At 55.3% G+C, this 15,654-nt stretch overlaps 1 protein-coding gene across 2 annotated transcripts in view; it reads left to right on the top strand.

Moving 5' to 3' along the window:
* The first annotated feature begins 2,160 nt into the window (after positions 1 to 2,160).
* PHF21B (PHD finger protein 21B) overlaps positions 2,161 to 15,654 on the top strand; it is a 117,324-nt gene continuing 103,830 nt past the window's right edge. Inside the window, exons 1-2 of one of the 2 annotated variants that reach the window (XM_039463275.2) lie at positions 2,161 to 2,642; positions 3,493 to 3,558. In XM_039463275.2, coding sequence (XP_039319209.1) covers positions 2,589 to 2,642; positions 3,493 to 3,558 — 120 coding nt within the window. In that variant the 5' untranslated portion in view covers positions 2,161 to 2,588. The remainder of the gene's footprint in view (positions 2,643 to 3,492; positions 3,559 to 15,654) is intronic. The other variant, XR_012515541.1, reaches the window with a different exon arrangement.

The raw sequence follows: 15,654 nt of genomic DNA, 5'->3' as shown, positions 1-15,654 counted from the left end.
GTGCCTATGGTCCCAGCTAGTCGGGAGGCTGAGGTGGGAGGATTGCTTGAGCATGGGAGGTGGAGGCTGTGGTGAGCTATGATTGAGCCACTACACACCAGCCTCTCAGGTCCAAGCAATTCTCCTGCCCCAGCCTCCCAAGTAGCTGGGGTTACAGGCTCATGCCACCACACCCGGCTTTTTGTATTTTTAGTAGAGACAGGGTTTCACTATGTTGGCCAGGTAGGTCTCTAACTCCTGATCTCATGATCCACCCACCTCGGCCTCCCCAAATGCTGGGATTACAGGCATGAGCCACCGAGCCAGGTCGGCCTCTTGTGGAGTCTTAAAGCAAGTGCTGTTTGCAAGTTTCTGTTAACTAATTTGGGTTCTGATAAGGATCATCTACAAGTCCCTCTGTTTCCTGCGTTCTGAAACAGAACGCAAGAAGAGAGTTCTCAGTGAGACTCATTCTGTCATGCTCTTGAGGCGAGGTGCTGGGTTACGGGATGAGGGGCCATCTCTGTGTTTGGTGGTCCCAAGCACGTAAGTCATTTATGGCAAATGCCTAACAGAGAGCAGAACAACACTGGGGGCCTCACTTGAAAAAGAAAAAAAGAAAAGGGTGAATTCCAATAACTTCTGCCAACAAAAGATACGTGAGACCTGTTGGCGTTAAGTTGAAAGGGACATTTGTGGATGATGGTTACTTGCGTATCGTTTGTGCCACAGGAGAGGAATCTGAAGTTATAACGACTTAGCAGTTTTTTGTTTTGTTTTGTTTTTTGTTTTTTTGAGACAGAGTTTCGCTCTTGTTACCCAGGCTGGAGTGCAATGGCGCGATCTCGGCTCACCGCAACCTCCGCCTCCTGGGTTCAGGCAATTCTCCTGCCTCAGCCTCCTGAGTAGCTGGGATGACAGGCACGCACCACCATGCCCAGCTAATTTTTTTGTATTTTTTAGAAGAGACGGGGTTTCACCATGTCGACCAGGATGGTCTCGATCTCTCGACCTCGTGATCCACCCGCCTCGGCCTCCCAAAGTGCTGGGATTACAGGCTTGAGCCATGGCGCCCGGCCTCACGACTTAACAGTTTAAACGTTTACTTTGACGTAAGACGGCACCCTTTCTCTCCAGGGTGTTTCAAACGTGCCAGTTCGCTGCCAGCAGGGCACCCAGCACGCCGACCCGAATGAAGAGGGCAGCCCCGCGGTGGTGACGGTGACTCCGAGACATTGACCTCCTGGTTGTGGGGCTGGGGGTTCTGAAACGTGATCTCTTCAGCTATAGTTATAATTGTTTTAGGTCGCACTGATCGGGCCCGTTTACAATTTTTTTTTTTTTTTTTTTTTTTTGAGACGGAGTTTCGCTCTTGTTACCCAGGCTGGAGCGCAATGGCGCGATCTCGGCTCACCGCAACCTCCGCCTCCTGGGTTCAGGCAATTCTCCTGCCTCAGCCTCCTGAGTAGCTGGGATTACAGGCACGAGCCGCCATGCCCAGCTAATTTTTTGTATTTTTAGTAGAGACGGGGTTTCACCATGTTGACCAGGATGGTCTCGATCTCTCGACCTCGTGATCCACCCGCCTCAGCCTCCCAAAGTGTTGGGATGACAGGCGTGAGCCACCGCGCCCGGCCTATTTTACAATTTTTAACAAGTCTTCAAAAGTCCAGTGACATCTGTTGAGAGTTTCATCGTGAGTGTAAAAAAAAAAAAAAAAAAAGTCAGTAAAGGAAGAACCAGGAGATCCCATTTCTTGCTGTTTGAACAACACGGAGGCCTTCGGGCGGCGGGGAACGTGGCGACGCGACGGATTCACAACTCCCAAGGGGCGACGCGGGTGTAGACAGGAGGGGACGGAGGAACTGAAATCAAATCGCACAGGGAGGGCGCGGGGGGCGGGAGGGAGCCCGGGAAACGCGGAGAGGGTCCCGACCCCGGCGTTGCGCGGCGCCGGCCTCCCCGGGCCGGAGACGAGGACCCCGCGGCCGCCGCTCCCTCTCCGCGCCCTCCCCGGCCGGCGGGCGGGCGCTCCTGGGCGCCGCCACTTTTGTTCTCCGCTCGGGGCGCCGGGCCGCGGCGGGGCGGCAGTGCGCAGGCGCGGGCGCGGCGGGGGCGGGGCTGGCGGGCGGAGGGTCCCGGCCCCGCCCCCGGCCCCGCCCCCGGCCGCTCCATCCGGGCACTGCCGAATCAGCATCGAGCCGCTGCACAACTTCGCCGCGGCCCAGCGAGATCCAGGCGCGCGCGCCGGAGGAAATATAGTCCCTGCCGGCGGGCGGCTCGCGCGGGGGGCGGCGTTGGCGGCGGCGGCGGGGCGGGCGCGCGCGGGGCAGCGCGGGGCTCCCGGCGCCGGGGGGCCATGCGCCGGGCCGCGCCGGCAGCCCGGGGACCCCGCGCGACTCGCCGGGCAGCCTGAGGAGAGTTGGGGCGGCCGCGGGCCCGGAAGCCTCTCTCGCCCCCTGGCCGGCCCCCTTCCCTCCGGCCGCGGGGGCGGGGGCGCGTGTCCCCCCCCCACCCCGCCCCGGAGGCCGGGTCGGCCCCCACGGTGCCGCGCCACGTCCCGGGAGCCCGGGCCAAAGTGAGCGCAAAGTGCTGCCCAAGTTGCCGGGATGGAGCTGCAGAGCCGGCCCGAGGCGCTCGCCGCGGAACTCGCGCGTCACCGGGTAGGTGTCCCGGGGCCGGCCGGGGGTCGGGGGACCCGGTCCCGCCGCCCTCTCTCCTCGTTCTCCGGGTCTTCCAGGCGGGATCTGCCCCGGGGCGGGGGGCGAGCGCGAGGGCACACGCGGAACCCCCTCGGGGCTCCCCTGCGCGCGCCCCCGGCGCTGTCCTGCACAGTTCGGGGGGATCGAGGGCGCGTGGGGCCCGCGCCTGGCGTCTCCTCGAAAGCGCTGTAGGGTCTGCATGACTGGGGGTGCCTGGAGGGGGCCCTTCGTGAGCCGGCCCCGGGAGGGGAGCGCGGACCGGCCCCCTGCGGCCTCCCCTCCGGCCCCGGCGCCCCAGGCGCACCGGCCCCGTGGGCAGAAGTAGTTTTGGCGATCGCTGCTGGCGAGCGGCGGCGTGGCGGCCGGGGCCCGAGCGGGGCTCGGCGTGCGCGTGTGTGTGTTGGGGAGATTAGGACGCGACTTGAATATTTATGAGCTTTGCTCGACACGGACTCGCCGTGTTTACTTGGCTCTTTGTTCCTCCCCCCTCCCCCGGCACACACTCACACTCTCACTCACTCGCACACGCACCCCGGCCTGCAAACTTGCACGGCTCGGGGCGCGCCGCCGGGTGGCCTCGGCCCCCGCCCCGCCCCGCGAGCTGCCCCGATGAGGCGGCAGCCACAGGTAAGCGGCCCCGCGCGGCACTGCCCGGCCGCCGCGCGTGCGGGACGCGGCCCGGGAAACTTGGGGCGCGCTGCGGCCCACCCTGCCCTCCGGGCTCCGGGTTGGGGGCTGCCGCGGCCCGCCGGGCTGGGGCGCACCTGACCCCGAGCGGCCAGCCTGAGCCCGCTCCTCCCTGTTTCCGCAGAACGGCGACCTCAAGAAGCAGCTCCACGAAAGGCAGCCGCGGATCGCCGCGCTCCGCGACAAACAAGTAAGCGAGGGGATCGCGCCCCAACCCGGGATGGGGCCGGAGGGTGGCCGGGCACTTTGGCGGCGCCCGAAAAAGTGCCAGCCTGGACACCGCGCGCTCAGATTCCCAGAGGGGTCCGGCTCCAGTTCTCAAAGTTCCCCATCCCTCCCCTTTCCTGGAAAGAAAGAGCCGGGTTCTCGGAGGCGGCGGGGAGAGCCGGGCCCGGCGGGGGCCGAAGAGAGGAGCTCACTTAAAAGGCGGCGCGCGGCCCGGCGTCCATTTTGAGGTGGAGGATATGTTTTTGGAACGTGGCGATTTCTCCCGGCTCGGAGTCCCCCCTCTTCGCGCTGAGGTGGCCGTTGGGGCGGAGGGGGGCGGCCGTGGGGGCCTGGACACCAAACTCCTTGGAAGCGATTTCTGGGTTCCGTGGCAAAGCTCGTTTTGAAATCGTTCCTCGAGGCCCCTCTTCCACTTCCTCAGCTTCACTTTTTATTCTTGGAACCTGACGCCAGCTCCCGGGGAACAAAAGAAAGGCGCCCCCCGGCCCCCCCAGTTCTGCCCCAACTTTGGGCTCCGGGCTTTAGGTGTAGTTGGGGACACCCGAGAAGCTCCCCGCGATGGGGGCGCGGCCGCCCACCCCCTCCCGGTCCCCTCGGGGGAGGAAAAGTTGTCCATTGTGACTTAGTTGCGCTGAGCTCAGCGCTCGGGGTTTCAGCACCACGAACAGATGCCGCCGCCGGAGCCCGGCCGGCCGCGCGCCCCCGCCCCCTGGCTCCCGCCCCTCCCCCGTCCCTCCCCCGCCGCGCCCCCTCCCCGCACTCGCGCGCCCGCCCCTTCCCCGTGCCGCCCGGAGCCGAGAACTTTGAGCGGCGCAGCCAATGGCGCGCTGGGGCCTCCGCGCTGGCGGGGACGGGGGCGGGGGCGCCCCTCCCTCCCTCCGCTGCCCCCTCCCTCCATCTCTCCTTCCCTCCCTTCGCGCGCCCCGCCCCCGCCCGCGCCGCGCCCCCGGCCCTCCATCGCGCTTCCTTCGGAATGCAGGCAGCCGCCGCCGGCGTCAAACTTGGACAGCTCCGGGCCCGCCCCCGCGCCCCCACCCCAGCCCGGGCCTCCTGATCGGAGGCCCCCTCCCCACGACGGATTTTCTGGTGTAGGGGAGAGATGTGAACCAGGCTGGAGTGGCTGCCGGCGACCCTGTCAAGGGAGAATTCGGAGATCGGGCGTTCTTGTCGAGTCTTTAAAGTTAAAAAGTGATGGGAGGGGGCGTGCGCGAGTGGGGTTTGGGGGTAGGGAACCCGGGCTTGCTGAAAGGAAGATGGCAGTGGCGCAGGCCCGCGCCTGGTCGGGGCCGCCGGGCTGGACGGGAGGCTTGGGACGAACGCACTAACCCCTTTCTGTCAGTGCCGCGGCCCCCCCGCCCCGGGCCGCGCGCCCCCGTCGGGGAATGGAAGCTTCCATTCCCGCCGGAGGGGGGCCCCGGCGCGCGGCCCCGACGAAGTCGGGGAGTTGGCGGGGGGAGGGGACCCAGGCCCGGCATTACCATTTTGATTGCTTTGATGCCATTTTTGGAGGGGGAGGGGTCGGAAGACCCTTCTCCGAAGAGCACAAAGCTGTTTAATCACTATGTAGAATCAAATCAGATACTTTCTTTAAAAAAAAAAAAAAAATCCGCCACCAGATCTGGTCCAGTGAGATAGCTGAGGGTTACTAAGCCCTTATTTCACTGGGTAAAACGGCAAGTTGTTGACTCTTACGCTGCGTGCAGAAGATTAAAAAGAGAGTAGTGTGTGTGTGTGTGTGTGTGTGTGTGCGTGTGTGTGTGTGGAGGCGGGGGGGGGGATCCAGTAACCCAAGGAGCTTTTATTGGAACAATGTCTCTTTATGCTTGTACGTGGCAGTAGTTTTACTATTTGGAGTGAGTCTTCCGAGCTGGGGTTTGATCATTTCTTATGTATTGTAGCAACTATTTCAAGGCTGTTTAAATTTTTAGGATGATAGTAAATGAGTCGCTGTTTATTATCTGTCATGCCGGAATTTAGATGAGCCGAAAGAAACGTTTGAAAATCCTGTTTGAAGGTTGCAGCAGCTTCGCGAAGATGCTCTACGACTCCAGGCTGCCTTTGCCTTTAAATTTGAACTCCGGGAAGGAGGCTTGCTTGCGAACGAACGGACCTCCATCTTTTTGTGTGTGTGAGTGTGTGTTTAAAAAGAAAGAAAACAAGAAAAACTTTTGTTCTCCGGCCTTTTAGAAATGTTTCCCTGTTAAATGACTAAAAATACCATCTGGTAAGCAGCCAGGGTTGGGCCTGGCCATTGGAACTTGTGTTTGGAACTGCCAGGATGTTGTTTTCCCATTTCCCTTTGTGGCATTTTATATAACAAGGGCTCATAAAAGAGGGAGGGGAGGGGGCTGCGGCCGTGGTTCAGCATGCTAATAAAGCCGCCTTGTCTTTCCCTGGCTCTGCGTTGAAATCTTTCAGAGGTCACCCACGAAATGAGTTGGGTAGACTGAACATTTACTCTCGTTTCCCTCTTCTTGGGAGAGTTTGGTGATGATCGGCAGCTGAGCTGGGGAAAGGTTGATGAAAAGCACTTTGGAGGTAACTCTAGGCTGAACTAGGGTTTTGAAGAGGCTCTGCTTGGTCACCCCAGAACCTTCCCAGAAGGAGCCGAAATGGAGGAGTGGGGATGAAAAGGCAAGTGTGTCAGTTTTTAACTCAGCAGAAAGTCAAACGTAGAATTCTTTTGGAGCTGCTTAGGGAAAAGCTCCTACCATCTCCACCTTTAGAGGTGTTTTCTGTGCTGGAATATCAAATATAAAGGTTAAGTTTCAATTAAAAGTGCACATGTGGATGATGAACTAGACAGTAAAATGAACAGACGACCCCATTATCCCGGTCTGTTAGTACGCCAACGGCTGAATCGCGTCTCTCAGGGCCAACCATCCATTTCTCATGAATGCCCTTAGCACTGCGTTTTTCTGTTACTTTAGGAAACATGGACAAGCATGTAAAGGTGTTGAAAGGACTCATAGTGGTAGATAGCTTGTTGGTCAGAGTAGATCAACATTTTCTGTGTAACTGTCCAGTTTTTGTCCTGCCATTGGGGGACTAGAGAATAAACATGAAGCCAGTTTACAGAGGACCTTGCTATTTGAAAATGAAGTTCAAGTTCATATGTTCTACCAAAAAAAAAAAAAAAAAAAAAAAAAAAAGAGGAGGCATAGGGTAGTTGGTCAGAGCTGAGTGGTGGCCCAGCCCAGGCAAGCTAAGCGGCCTTCCCAGGTGTGGCTGCACCTCGCTGCTGGGCTGTGATTCAGTAGAGGAGGGCCCTCTTCTTTAACAGGGTATGATGTGCAAAGACTCCATTAGCTGTTCCGTGGTTTACACCATGAGTTTGCAGCACATGCAGAGAGGCAGCAACATTTTTATCTAAATTGTCAAGCAACAAGCACTTCTGTGTAAATAACAGACCCGGCATAAATACTGGGTAGGTGGCGGTCCCCTCTTGGGAGTTCCAAGCACAGCATTTAGATGCCGTGTGTGAGCTGGCATCTCCAGACCTTAACTTCATGCAAGTTCAGCTTTACAGTCGGGTTGGGAAGAGCCTTCTGTTTGAACCTCAGTCCATGCTGCTGTGGTCCCAAGAGAAAGACCCTGGAGGTCAGCTTGGGACCTTGTGCACTGCCCCAAGAGTACACGGAGTTGATGAACTCTGGGTTCTGAGGGACTGTCCCCAAGTGCAGTGGTAAAAATATGTTGTCTTGATACGTGTTGTGTGTGCGCCCGGCGCTGAGTCCCCTCTTAACCATGACTCACCAGCTGTGTCCACCACTGGGGGAGTCCACTTGGAAGCAGCCACCAGTGAAGCTGTGGGCGGGGGGTGGTAATCCACAACCCTGCCCCTCGTTGTTTGGAGTCCTTGGGTACAAGGACTTTCTGTTTTCCAAGCTCTTCTCCCAAGCCTACTCTCTCCAGAAAGGTACATTTTAATCTCACAGACTTAAAGTGCCAGTTCTCATTATTGAAACAGTATCTTTGTACATTACAGAAAAAGTCAGGGCAGCTACAGAAGCTCCACACTTAATGCGTCTTGGGGAAGATGGTGGGAATGCAACACCTGGACCCAGCCCGGTTAGCTCGGCTGCCACCTGTGTGGCCTTCATCCCCCACCCTTCACCCCCCGACCCCGGCCAACGCAGCTGGAGTTTCCTGGACCCCTCCATCCCTTCATCACTCTGGGCCCACCCACAACTATCTCTTACCTGGAAGATTGTAATAGCCCCTTCCCTGCATCCACTTACAAACAACAACAAAACAACTTTATTGAGATCTAATTTACATATACTATTCACCCATTTAAAGTGTTCCATTCAGTGGTTTTAGTATCTGTACAGCTTTCACTACCATCTATTTTAGAACACTTTTATCATTTACAAAAGAAACCCTGGCTGAGCTCGGTGGCTCATGCCTGTAATCTCTGCTCTCTGGGAGGCTGAGGTGGGCGATGACCTGAGGTCAGAAGTTCGACACCAGCCTGACCAGCATGGTGAAACCCCTTCTCTACTAAAAATACAAAAGTTAGCTAGGTGTAGTGGTGGGTGCTTGTAATCTCAGCTACTTGGGAGGCTGAAACAGGAGAATTACGGAACCTGGGAGGCGGAGGTTGCGGTGAGCCGAGATTGTACCATTGCACTCCAGCCTGGGCAACAGAGCAAGACTCCCATCTCAAAGAAGAAAAAGAAGAAAGAAACCGTTTGTCTGTCACTTGCCCTCTCCCCTTGCCTCCTTCCCCAGCTTTAAGCAGCCACTAATGTACTCTCTGTCTCTAGAGTTGCCTATTCTGGGCTTTTGTAGGAATGGAATCATACTATGTATGTGTATATACCCCTATGTATATGTGTGTGTATAAAATGACCATATAGTATGATGATGCTGTGTATATAGTATGATTCCATTTATATGAAATACATATATTTCTATGCTTTTGTGACTGGCCTGTTGTGCTTAATAGTTCAGGCTTCATGCAAGTTGTGGCACATATCAGCTTCACTTGCTTTTATGTCAGGACGTCCTGCCGTGTAGAGAGAACTCATTCTGTCCAGCCATTCATCCGCGAGTGGACGTTTGGCTTGTTTCTGCCTTTTGCCTGTCATGAGTGGCATGCCGTGCCTACTCCGGCCCCTTCTAGTACATTCTTCCCCAGAGTCAGTGTCTTAGAATCTGAATGAAGTCATGGTGCTCCGTGGCTCACAACCTTCCAGTGGCTTCCCCTTGCTCTTGGGGTGAAACCCCGGGGCCCGCAGAGCCACAGGGATGGCCCTGCTCACCTGCTTTCCCACCGCCCCAGGAGCTCCACCTTGCTTCAGCGTGGCAGCTGCGGACACCTGGAGTGGTTTCCTGCCTCTGGGACCATGAACTAGGAGGGGAGAGAGGGCAGAGAAGGCCAGCTGGGGCTAGAGTAAGGAAGTGTCATGTGCTGGGATGGCTGGCCTGAAGCTGAGACTGTGTGCTCTTGCCGTGCCCAAGGGCTACTAGGGCATGAGGCAGGAAGCGTACGCAGGGGTGCTCAGGGCAGGTCAGAAGCAAGGAATGTGAAGGAGCCCTGGGCTCCCCAAGTGTGCAGAAGCTACTTAGGTGTTTGTCAGCTGCGTGGGGAGCCTCTTGATAGACCCCATTGTGTGGGGAGCGCAAGGCTGGGAAGTTGCTGAACCCAGAACCCTAGGTGACCCATACCTAAACCAGGCTGTGAGGGTGGGGGTTCCCGGTGACCAGAACTTTCACCAGAGGTTCTTAGAGCCAAAGAATTAGTGGGGGACACCTCTGGAAGCCCCAGAAGGCAACTGAGTGGGTAACTCTGCTCAGTTGAGGAAGAAAAGTTTGTGTGTGGTGTGTGTGTGTATGTACATACATGCAATTTATCGTTACATGTTCAGTAGTTACATTTTTATTTCTATTGATTTAATTTTCTTGGCCACATGTAATGTATAGAATGACAAATATTGATATTTTGATCTATGTCAGTACAACAGGATACATGTAAAGCCTGTGTAATGTGTACAAGATAGTTACTATTTTGTCTGTTACTAAAATGAGAGGAAGGATTTGTTTTTGAAGTGCTTGTATAGATCCTCCTAGATCAGCTCCTCTACTAGACTGTAAGCTCCCTGAGGGGTGCCTGCTAGGCTCCCCTCTGCCTGTTCCCAGGGCAGTGATGGTGTGAAGATTGGCAATGATTCATTAACTGTCCTAGGGGAGTCCCTAGTGTTTTTGAAGTCAGGGAAATGATTATCATTCTGTGGAAGTAAAGTTTACTAAGGAAGGTGGGGATGAGCATTCTATCAGAATAACTCTACTTTTTAAAGGTTTTTGTTAGAAAAGCAACATGTGCTCCTCTGGAAAGTGGCAGTACAAGTTTGTCTGTCGTAACACGCAGGTCTGGCTTCTTCCTGCCCCACTGTATCCTTGGGTGACCTCGAGGCGTGCTCAGCAGAGGTGTCTGCAGATGCGTCTGTGATGCTGGGCAGACACCTTCTCACGCAAGTCCCTGCACCCGACATTACTGTTGCCAGACCTGCTTTTCACACTTGCATGGTGTTGTGGACATCTCTTGGGAACAACTCAGGTTAATTCCACGAATACTAAAGGAGTTCCCGCCAGAAATTACTGGGGATATGGGAGTGGCCGGGGAACGATATGCCGAGAGTAACAGTGACATCTCGCTTTCTGAGGCTTTATACTTGCAGAGGGCTTCACCTGGTCTCTGCTCACAGCCATTTTCACATGCCGTTCGGGAGGCAGGTGTATCCACAGTCACTTATCTGTTGAGGCCCAGCGAGGGACTTGTGTGAGGTGTCTGGCTGCCAGGCTCACCCAGGCAGCGGATGGGACGATGTGATGTGCTGGGGGGTATGGGGACAGCTCCAGGGAGGCGACATTTGCAGCAGTGGCAGATCGCACTCAGTGCCGTCTGCAGTACTCTCTTCAACGTGCTTCCTCCGTCCTCCTTGATAGGCAACTTCTTATTTGGTCATCAGGATAACCCTGGTACTTGGGTCGGACTGGGCTGGTGAATCTTCGGGACGGATCCGAGGACGGCAGCTTCCCAAGGTTGAGCAGCTTGGAACCGCCACGAATGGAATTGCCAACCCTACCCCCTGGCCCGGGTGCCTCCGTGTTAGCCCCTGTTCATCTCCAGTTGGTCTCCCATGGCATAGGGTCCAAGGCGATGTATCTGGAACAGCAAGGGCCCCAAAGTCAGCACACTGGGGTTCACGGCTCAGCTTCCTGCATCTCTGCTGAGCAACCTTGGGCAAGCCATTCTGCCTGTCTGAGCGAGCTCTGTTTCCTGCCTCTGAAGTGGAGATGGGAATAAGACCCACTCACCCGGTGATTGAGATGAAATCAGCAGATAGGAAGGTGCATCTAGATTGCAGCGTGAAGGTGTTGAATGTGGGTCTGTTACTATGAGATGAGGGTTGATTTGAACCCCCAAAACCGCCCCCCCGCCCACCCTGGGCTCTGACCTGGGCACCTTTGTCTTGCTGCTTGTCCCCATTACCATCTTTCCGTGCGAGGGTGTCACATTGCCTGTTGCCCCCGTAAAGGTTGATGACCACTATGGTGACTACGTCGCCTGCATCAGCCACTCCAAAGAGGTCTCTTTGATATCTTAGAATCTTAAAACACCTGCTGTCGGAACTGTATGTTTGATTTCAATTAACTTTGAATTTTTTCAATGAGATGACTCTGATAATAACTTTGGTAATCCCATGATGCCTCATTAGAGCTGCTGGCTATGCTGATTAGCCTTGTGATTTAGCAAGTTTTTCCTCCAATGCCTTTTGTCTCTTCAGAAAGCAAATCATGGGCTGTGTCTTTTATCACTTGTGTGAGCAGTGAAGCAGTGCTGCCTGCCCTGTCTGCGGACACACCGCTGGGCCTGAGGGCACCGCGCTCCTCTTTCAGCAGTCCGGCTTGATATGGGGCACTGTCTCCAGGATGCTCTGCTCACTTCTGGGGGTTAAGGAGCTTTAAGCGTGTTTGGTGGCCAGCCTTGGAGGCCCTGGCCCCAAATGTCCCTCTCAAGTGCTGTTTAGAAGGCTTTTAACTTTGTCTCCAAGAGGCACGTGATAAAGCGCTTTACAGTGCAGGCTTTAAAACTGGATAGACTGGAGTTCCAAGCCTGGCTCCATTCTTTGCTGGCTCTTCCGCCCGGGGCCGGCTTTGCCGCTTTGGGGGCTCTGGTTCCGCAGTTCCGTAGTTATCAAAGGTGAGTAATAGTGCGTGACCAGCCAGGTAGCAGAGTGCCTGGCGCTCCGTGAGCACTCAAGAAACAGTCTTCAAGAGGCCACAGGATTAGTGAGTGGTGCATGAAGCTCTGGGCCCACAGGAAGCTCTCACCCAGTGGGATTGACCACGTGTTCTGATGCATCCTGTCGTTCCTGTGGGGTGCTGGCTCTAAGCAGGTGCCTTCTGTTTCTCTCTGTGGACTGGCTCAGCCCAGAGAGGTTGGGTGTCTGTCTTGTTGAGGTCACACGGCAGGTGAGTAGAGAAACTGTGGTCCAGTTCTGTTCCATTGGGTGTCCAGCTTCGTGACCTTAACCCCAACACTGGCACATGTAGGGGGAGAAATGACAGCATTTAACGGCACCAGTATGAAAAGTGAGGTGTGGACTGTTACTCCAAGGCACACGGTCAGAAAAACGTAAGTGGAGTTACAATGTTGGAGACGATCCCCAGCAAGTCAGTAAGCTTCCTGGTGACCTCGAGGGGGACTTCTGCTCCGAAGTAGAAGTCATGGAAGTTTCCTGGGGTCCGGGTCTGGTCTCTGCATCTCCTGGGATCGTGGCTGTCAGCTTAGCACGTGGAAGCGTGTGGCCGGCCGGGGACTGGGGGTTGCGGAGAGGAGTCTGCAGCTTGGAAGCCGAGAGCCCTCCAGAGCTGGGGTTTCCTCTCGCTGGGTTTCCTCCCGTCCCTCTCGCTGCCCTGCACGCTGCTCTCCTTTTTCTTATTGGTACTGGTGCTGCTATTTTATACTTGATGGTGAAGATGTCTCATTTTGAAATGGTCTCTATTCTCTGAAGGAATAAATGTGCTTCCTGAAGGTTACTCTGTGTTGTTTTTGGTGGGGACTTCCTGTTGGGTAGTAGCAGCCCCAGTGTGGGGAGAAATTGCTGACACAGCTTCGCTCTGGTGACAGCCCCTCACTGCCAAGAGCGGGCATCCCTTCGAGGCTCTGACAGGCCATACTCTATGGTTTTTTACTTTGGCTTGGCACTTGCACTGGTCTTCTTAAAATACGGCAGAAAGGGGGCCGGGCGCCGTGGCTCACGCCTGTAATCCCAACATTTTGGGAGGCTGAAGCGGGTGGATCACGAGATCAGGAGTTTGAGACCAGTCTGGCCAACATAGTGAGACCACAGCTCTACTAAAAATACAAAAAATTAGCCGGTGTGGTTGTGGGCACCTGTAATCCCAGCTACTTGGGAGGCTGAGGCAACAGAATTGAGTGAACCTGGGAGGTGGAGTTGCAGTGAGCTGGGATCACACCACCGCACTCCAGTGCACTCCAGCCTGGGTAACGGTGTGAGTCTGTCTCCAAAAATAAAAAAAGGGCAGAAAGGAATGTATCCATGAGGGATTTTGATTTTTTTGCCCGAGGTTGAGTTGAACCCTCATCCTGAAGAGGGATGGGAGGGGTGGTCCTGGCTGGATCTTGGTCTCAAAGTCAGGGTGGCACAGCCCCTCTGGCAGTGATGTCTGGGGAGGAATGGGGGTGAGCATTGTATGCACCGAGAGTGATTCTGGAGGTGCAGCCAGCAGCTGATTAGAGAGCCTGTTTTCAGTACTACTTTATTAACAATGATACAAGAAACAGAAAGCCAGCGGGACCCCGAAGACATTATTGCTGTAGAAAAGCAGGAGGCATCTTTGGCTTTTTGTTGATACAGAAACCTCTGAGTTGCTTTTGGTCTCTGTACGGGTATGCCCAGAGCTGGGATTTGGCCCCTGACTTGGGAGTCTGTGGAAATTGATGGGACATCCCCTCCCCGCACCGCCTTGGCCTGATGGCTTACGGCTGAAGCTAAAAGCATAGGATGTGAACACCAAGGGGAGCACCTTGGCCAACCCCTCATCTTACCTTAGGGAAACTGAGGACCCTGTAGGGGTTGGGGATTGCACCAAGCACCAGACGGGTCCTCTGTGACTCCAGGTCTTCAGGTCTTCTGATCACTGCGCTTCGCCCATTCGAGAAGCCTGTTCAGTGTTTGCTCCAACGATTAGATTAACTTCACCAGAGTTTTCTTTCTGAAGCCGCTGGCCCCAGAGGGCAGCCTGTGCATGAGAGTCGCTAGGTCCTGGACGGGATGACCTTGTATGTGGACAGCAGGCCTGCCAGGAAAGGATCCTCGGGACACCCGAGTGTTTTGGGGACAGTTGCCAGGCTCCCCAAGTAGTTGACTTCCGAATTGCACAAGTAAGAGACAGGCCGCCTTGGGAGGGCACGGTGTGTTCCGGAATGGTCCATGTGACGAAACTTACTGAATCAGATTGGCTGCAGATCTCTAGGTGTAGGTAGGTTTCTCCTGATTCCTGAGAATCAGGAGAACCTGCAGCCATCACGCAGCCCAAGGGCGCACATTTCTGTTCTCAGAGTCTACACTTGAGGGTAGGGGCCAGCTGGAGGCTTGTTAGGGAAGAGTTACCCCCCAAAAATAGGAAAGGAGCTGAGAGATGGTGATTTAGAAGTGGAGTCAGCAGTGATGTGAAGCCAAGTGGCAGCAAGAGGGGTCTTTTGGTATCTCCCTGGGGTGACATCCGCAGGCTGCCCCTGGGTGAAGCTGTAGTCAATTTGGGGAGAGGCCTTTTACCCCAGGAAAAAGAAAAGGGCTGGAATGAGGCAGGAGAGGAGGGGAAGGGAGAGAGAGGGAGAAGTGTTTCTCTTTGATGTCACTCAGGTGAAAAGCCAATCTGCATATGTAAATGAGCTTGAAAATGTGATTAAAAATATATACATATTAGAGACTATGATCCAGAATTGAATGTGAGATGCAGCTCGCAAACTGACAGGTAGCATTTCCCACAATCAGCAATACCGACTCCGTCTGTGATTAATGCGTCTCAGTGGTAATAAATGCACCACAGATAAATGCCGGAATTATTTGTTAAACTCCAGGTTGACAGCCCCACTGAATGTAAAGCTCTGTTTGCCCACATTGCCCATGTCCACCTCCCTGCTGCCAAAGTCTCCCCAAGAGCTTGGAAGGAGAGGTGACAGAACAGTTACTGGGGCCATTGTGGACTGAGGCCAGAGCCCTTGAGGTCCTTCCAGTCAGGGGTTCCGGGAAGTGGCAGAAGTGGGCGTGCCACAGGGAAGTTGCCAGGAACCACCTGTGGCTGCTGTCACCAAGCGGGAGCTGGGACTCAGTGGCCCAGGACCTTCAGCGTAAGGGACTGGAGGGGGTGAGGGTCGTGGAGCGCTCTGTTTGAAGCCGTTTTGCATGTTCCCCAGCGTGTGACCAGACCAGGGCACTCAGCAAGGAGGGCCCCGCACCAGGCCCGTGAGTAGTGGGCAGAACAGGCCCTCGTGGCGCTCACAGACTCAGGTGGGAGAGAGGGGATTGTTGAGAAGCAGAATGCAGGACGTGGAGAGGGTCGGAAGGTGGCAAGTGCTCTGATGAAAAGTAGAGCAGGGGAAGGTGTGTGTGTGTGCACGCGTGTGAGTGTGTGTGCGCGCGTGTGGGTGCACGTGCATGTGTATACATGTGCACGTGCGTGTGTGTGTGAGTGCACATGCATGTGTATACGTGCACGTGCGTATGTGTATGTGTGCACGCACGTGCACGTGTGAGTGCACATGCATGTGTATATATGTGCACGCATGTGTGCGCGCGTGTGAGTGCACATGCATGTGCATATATGTGCACGTGTGTGTATGCGTGTGTGAGTGCACATGCATGTGTATATATGTGCACGTGTGTGTGCGCGAGTGCACATGAATGTGTATACATGTGCACGTGCGTATGTGTATGTGTGCACGCACATGCACGTGTATATATGTGCACGTGTATGTGTGTGGGTGAGTGCACATGCACGTGTATATATGTGCACGTGTATG

Source organism: Saimiri boliviensis, chromosome 21 (assembly GCF_048565385.1).
Source record: "Saimiri boliviensis isolate mSaiBol1 chromosome 21, mSaiBol1.pri, whole genome shotgun sequence".
In the NCBI taxonomy this organism is placed as follows: Eukaryota; Metazoa; Chordata; class Mammalia; order Primates; family Cebidae; genus Saimiri; species Saimiri boliviensis.
Note: the sequence above shows the minus strand (reverse complement) of the source record. Positions and strands in the feature narration are given on the sequence as shown.